General features: G+C 35.7%; 1 protein-coding gene across 2 annotated transcripts; it reads right to left on the bottom strand.

Annotated features, from left to right (window-relative positions):
- Positions 1-251: 251 nt before the first annotated feature.
- LOC132056703 (uncharacterized) lies at positions 252-4697 on the bottom strand. 2 transcript variants are annotated; one of them, XM_059449007.1, is made up of 4 exons: positions 4144-4697; positions 1847-2090; positions 1384-1477; positions 252-709 (listed from the first exon to the last, which is right to left on the bottom strand). In XM_059449007.1, exons 1-4 carry the CDS (start codon positions 4542-4544, stop codon positions 426-428), a joined length of 1023 nt encoding a protein of 340 aa, XP_059304990.1. In that variant the 5' UTR covers positions 4545-4697; the 3' UTR covers positions 252-425. The 2 variants fall into 2 exon arrangements, with proteins under 2 accessions (XP_059304990.1, XP_059304989.1); XM_059449006.1 differs by having other exon boundaries at positions 252-718; positions 4144-4693.
- Between the last annotated feature and the right edge of the window lie 969 nt (positions 4698-5666).

Raw genomic sequence — 5666 nt, 5'->3', positions numbered from 1 at the left:
TACCGATGGATGAGCGAGGGACGCCATCGGTATTTTCCAAGAGGCTCCCAGTAGGTAAATCATGATTACCGAGGGACGTAACTTCCCTTGGTGAATCCCATTACGTCCCTCGGTGAATCCCATACGTAAAACAGAATTTTTTTAGTAGTGATCCACCTCTTTCAGTCGTAGCCCCTAGGAAGGCTTTCGTCAAACAGATAGAACGGCAAAGTTCATTCACTTGTGTAACCAAATTAGCTTTGAAGAAATCCTTAAAAACACAAAAGCAAAAGAAAACTCCTGGGTAAACTATTTATTTTTTGTACACAAGAAAATTCTGTGTTGCTGTCTTGTCTCAAGTATAGAGACAGCAAACTGAAACTCCCCACTTCCAAAAGTACAGAGAAGGGAGGACTATCAACTGTCATGTCGTCGAATTATGTTGACTATGCACATCGTGCTCGAGCAACAACAACAACTAGCAGAACTACGACGGAAAGGAAGAATGAAGTCCTCAGCTTTTCATCAAATGGATCAGTATTCTCTTCTGATGTCTTCTCTTTCTCAGGGGGTTGAACCCATTCATTCACAAACTCTATGATCTTTTCAACTAGTTCCATCACTTTTTCCTTGGTGTTCACAACAATCCAACTGATTATGTCTATAGTCCCATCTGAATCAGACTCATCAAAACCCTCCTCAGAACTTCCAGCTGGTAAGCCATTATCAGCTGCATCAACTAAAAATGTAGAGTAGTCACAAATATATAAACTGTACCAGTGCCAATTCTGAATTATGCTTTGCTATAAACAGGGATAGTTTACTCGTGTTATTAGATACTCATAATCTTCTTACATCCAATCTGTACAGGTATATAAATTCGTAATATACTGCATTCAATAACATAAAGCCACCAAGACTCACATTCTGCAAATTAGAACAGAAGTACCTGCAGTGATTTCGTTACACTATCTTAGGTGTTTTGAACCATGAATATTGATAGAGATCCTAAGATTCTATATTTACCCTTTCTCAACCAAGAACAGGAAAAACAAAAACATTGTGATTTTTTAATTGTCTTTCTCATTCAAATTTTGCAAATAAAAGCCCATAGCCAGCATCATCGGACATTGTGCTAATATACACTTTGTGCAAATGAAAGCCCATAGCATCATTGGACACTGTGTTAATATACGCTTTGTGAAGGATGATTTTACTCCTTGCATATAAAAGTATGTCATCATAACGTGCTTAAACAGATGCAGCAGTGTCACTAAGGGGAAAATCATTTTGGACACCTCAATGGCTCAACAGCTAAAAGTATAAACAGAGGAGACTGGAGTGCAGATGCCTATTGCACTCCCTAAGATGAATTACTCTGCAGACTTTGTGTGAAATACAAACCTTGTTTTAATGAATCTCTGATTTCCCGAACCGCCTCATTGTTCATAACAGCATCCCAAACAGCCTTGTCAGATGACAGTGAAATGACCATTTTCTACAAAGATCAAGAGGGAAATTTCTTATAGATAGTCTTTGGACAAAAGTACCATTCAGCCAATATCTTGTCTCTTTTTTCCAAGACAATGAGTTGGGAACAACAATAGCTCCATGAGATTTAATACAAACGTAACTGACAAATTACTTCACTTACTTTTCTCCAAGTGCTTTCTCTGTTCAGCCACCGCCACATTTATTGAATAGAACTCATAGAGAGGACTCGGATTTTATTTTTAACAGTCTAAACTACTTGTTATCTCACACAGATTACAATCTGATTAAGGTATGATATTAAGCAACTCTTTCTGATAACCGTGTGTCCACTATCGAATTTCAAAGCAATCCTGAAGGCACACGGATAAGGTACCTGAATAGAAGGTTCAGTTTGCAGCATGTGGAAAGCATCAACTACTCGGCTAGCTCCATAAGACTGCAAGAGTTTTGAATTACAAATATGCATAGACGGTTCAATCCAATCAGACACGGATCCACTAGAAGAGACTTCGCGCGACAGATCAAGTGAACTACTAAGTTCATCTGTTTTATCCTCATTTGAGTTGTAACCAAGACCGTCGTTGGTGGAACACGAAAAATAGGATGGCTCAAGGACCCTATAAAATCCAACAACATTAAGCAAGTGAATCTTCAAAATAGAGGCAGCAACGATAATGAATATATTGTCTGCAGATACATAAGAGAAGGATACATCTATTGAAAGATATAAAGAATATTGATACAAACATAAAACACATTTGCAGCACTATCAATTAGTCATTCAGCTTATTAAAGATACTGCCTAGCAGACTTCTAAACAGCTCTTAAATGTACTCTTTTAATGCGGACAGAATGTCCCACTTATTTGTTCACGGGAATTCATGCCTCAATCATTGAATTCCTTGGGCTGTACTTCAGATAAAGAAAAAGGCGAAGACGAGCAAAGGCCAGGCGAAATTGGCTTATCATGAGACAGTTATTAGGTAGAGTTTCTGCATCACTGTTACACACCTAGATTCTAAAATTAGTTAAATCTGCATTCTAGTTGAGCTCAATGGGGAAAGTTTTCAGGTGCCAAAAATTACAATATTTTTATAAGAAACTCAGTCAAAACTAATGGCACTTTTATAACTACGGGCAACCAAAAAGACTCGCAGCTTGCAATTGGAAAAGCATGGAGCTTCTACATCTTGATATTTATCTAACTGAGCATCAGAAATCACTGCCACAACCAGGTTTGCCATATCATTTTTATGGGCCTGCGTCCTGATATTCTGCATAGTTATTACCAGTTCTCACAAACAAGCCGACAAAGGTGGATACAGGATTTGAACTTGATGACTTCAATCTTTATATTTACTACTGAACCCGTTACACTGATGAAATCATGGGTTTAGAATTTACTCCCTCTGTCCCAATTTATGTGACACTTTCCATTTTTCGAGATTCAAACTAAGTAAACTTTGACATTTTAAGATATATTTTTCATTATATTGACATGAGAAGAATTGCAACTTATAGCAGTATAATTTTCGGGTATCTAAATTTTAATTTTAAAATATTCAATTGATCTAATCCAATTTGGCTTCACAAATTAGTCAAATTGACTCCCGGAAAGTAAAGAATTGGGGGAGAGGTATATTTAATGAAATTTTAGTCATTTTCACAAATAAGTCACTTTTGTGCCAAAAATGTTGGGTTTAGTTGAACCCATAAAACTCATATTGCATCCGCCTCCGCGTGCAAGATCTCTAGTTTAAATGTCATCCATCAATGTTAGACACGTATAGCTAGTAGTAATAATTATCTGGCACAATTTTGCTAACAAAATAACTTTGAAAAGAGTTGAGCAAGGTTATTAATTCATTATTGCCACTACCACAATCAAAAAAGTTTGCCACGTTAAGAATGTCCAACTTCAGTAAACTCCCGCATTTAATCATAGAGGTTTGACAAATTATTACACCTCCCGTCGGAATTTATGTGATATAGTTTGATTAGGCAGGAAGTTTAAGAAAGAGAGAAAGACTTTTAAAATTTGTAGTCTAAAATAAGTCATAGATATTTGTGTGGCTGTAAATCATTGTAACAGAGAAAGTTTTAAGTCAAACTATTTTTAAATATAGAAATGTATCATTCTTTTTGCGATGGACTAAAACAGAAAGGGGTCATTTGGTAGGAGGGATTGGATAGGATGAGATCATAATCCCAAAGGATTAGAATTATCCCATGTTTGTTTGGTGGGATACCAAAGTCCCAGGGAAAAAGGTGAGATAAGTTATTCCATACAGAGGGTGAGGGTGGGATAAGTTATCCCATCCTATCTCACCCAATTCCATTTTTATGGAATAGCTTATCCCTCGTACCAAACGCATCACTCAAAATGTATCACATAAATTGGGAGAGAGGGAGTATCTTTTGTTTCTGATCAGCCATCCTATTTATTATTGCTAAAGCAGGCACCAAAGATAACAGATCGTATATTTCAATTGACCTGAAAAGCATCGTCACTTGTTACACAGTGAATGTAAAGGTAAAAAGAATACACTATCAGGTCATATCTAGAACTACTATGGTGGCATTTTACTAGAAAATTTGAAGAAATTCAAGAACGTTTGAGCAAACAAGAGAAGCGTAATACGGAAGAAAAATGTGAATATAAAAACTCACTGATGAAGAGCAAAAACTGCATGTTGAACCTCATCAGTTGATGGAACAGGACCGAGAATATGATCATCAAATATAATATTAACCCTTTCATCCTCGCATCCATCTAAATATTCCCAGTCTTCAGATTCATCCGTGTCCCAAGTGGCTGGTGCAAGAGCCGTAGCAGCAGATAACGGAAAAGTGGATAAAGGTGATGAAGAAGAGGATAAAGAAAGGGCGGTAGAAGAAGTCATGTTATTAAAGGCGTGGGTAGTAGTAGTAGTAGTTGTTGGTGTTTTAGCGGTAGAGAAGGAATCTTGGGTAATAGTGCCACCGCTTGTCCCAACAGCTCTTTGAACAGCTCTTAGCATGCTGCCACCACCCATGCCTTTGCCGCCGCCACCGAATGACCGTCTCATCATCTTCTTATCCAAACCACACTTTTCTCACTCTTCACTGCGTGTCTCTCTCTGTCTGTGAGGTTTGGGCTGATATTTGTCGATATTGTTACTACTAATATTGAAAAATCTTGCTGATGACGGAACACAAGCACAACCGGGTCTTGGAAATTGGAATGTAGTGAGCCTTTAGCCTTTATTCCTTGGTTATTCTTTTTTCGCATATCCCTGTCAAAAATGCTTCATTTGTAAAATTTGAACTCCAACTTTTATTCTTTTTTTATCACATTATTTCAACTTTGGGAGTGATTGATTCATAGATAAATTATGCATGAATAAACTACGTAGAAATTAACAAAAAAATAATTATATAAATATTAGTTATGTAGGAATTAATAAAGTAAAAATTATATAATGTTGAGATTCTCGTTGATGTTTAATTTCATATGTTACATATTAATACTAGCAGGCTGTTGCCCGTGTCAAGGGTGGTACTTGGAAATTTTTAAATTTAATAATTCTATCATTCGTAATTGAGAATTTTCATCTCTTTAATTGGTAAATTCTTAGATATGCATACATTATTTCATTTAGATCAATGGAATTCATTAAAGAGAGAGACACAGTAGTAATACCTATTGAGTGCCTATTATTCAACATTTTTGAATTTATTTATAGATTTGTATTCGCCAAATACGTACATAATATTCTCAATTTTCATTTTAATCCTTTTTTCCTAATCTAACTTATCTATGAAAAGAAAATTCAAAGGTAAAAAGAGATAATGAAGACCAAGCTTAATTACTGAAAGTCATGAGGAAGTTTTATAGAGTACTTTCAAGCATCATATTATATTATACTAAAAGTGGAAAGCTCGTAATTTCAAAATTGAATTACGATTTGCCCCTGCATTAAATTAAAATGTAATAAAACATCTAATTAAATGTTTTATTACGTTTTAATCCCAACATAATTTTGACCGCAAATCCACGTCCCATAAGAGTTACATAATTAAGAGAGGGTGATGCAGTTACACCATAAACAACACCTTAATACCAAGCAAGTTGAGATTGGTAGTATAAATTCTCACTATTCATGATAATAAAGAGTAATTTAACGCGTGATTTGAAGTTTTCTATTTTTATA

The sequence above is a fragment of the Lycium ferocissimum genome, chromosome 5 (genome assembly GCF_029784015.1).
Source record: "Lycium ferocissimum isolate CSIRO_LF1 chromosome 5, AGI_CSIRO_Lferr_CH_V1, whole genome shotgun sequence".
NCBI lineage: Eukaryota > Viridiplantae > Streptophyta > Magnoliopsida > Solanales > Solanaceae > Lycium > Lycium ferocissimum.
The sequence above is the reverse complement of the archived record's forward strand: the minus strand, read 5'-3'. Positions and strand labels throughout refer to the sequence as shown.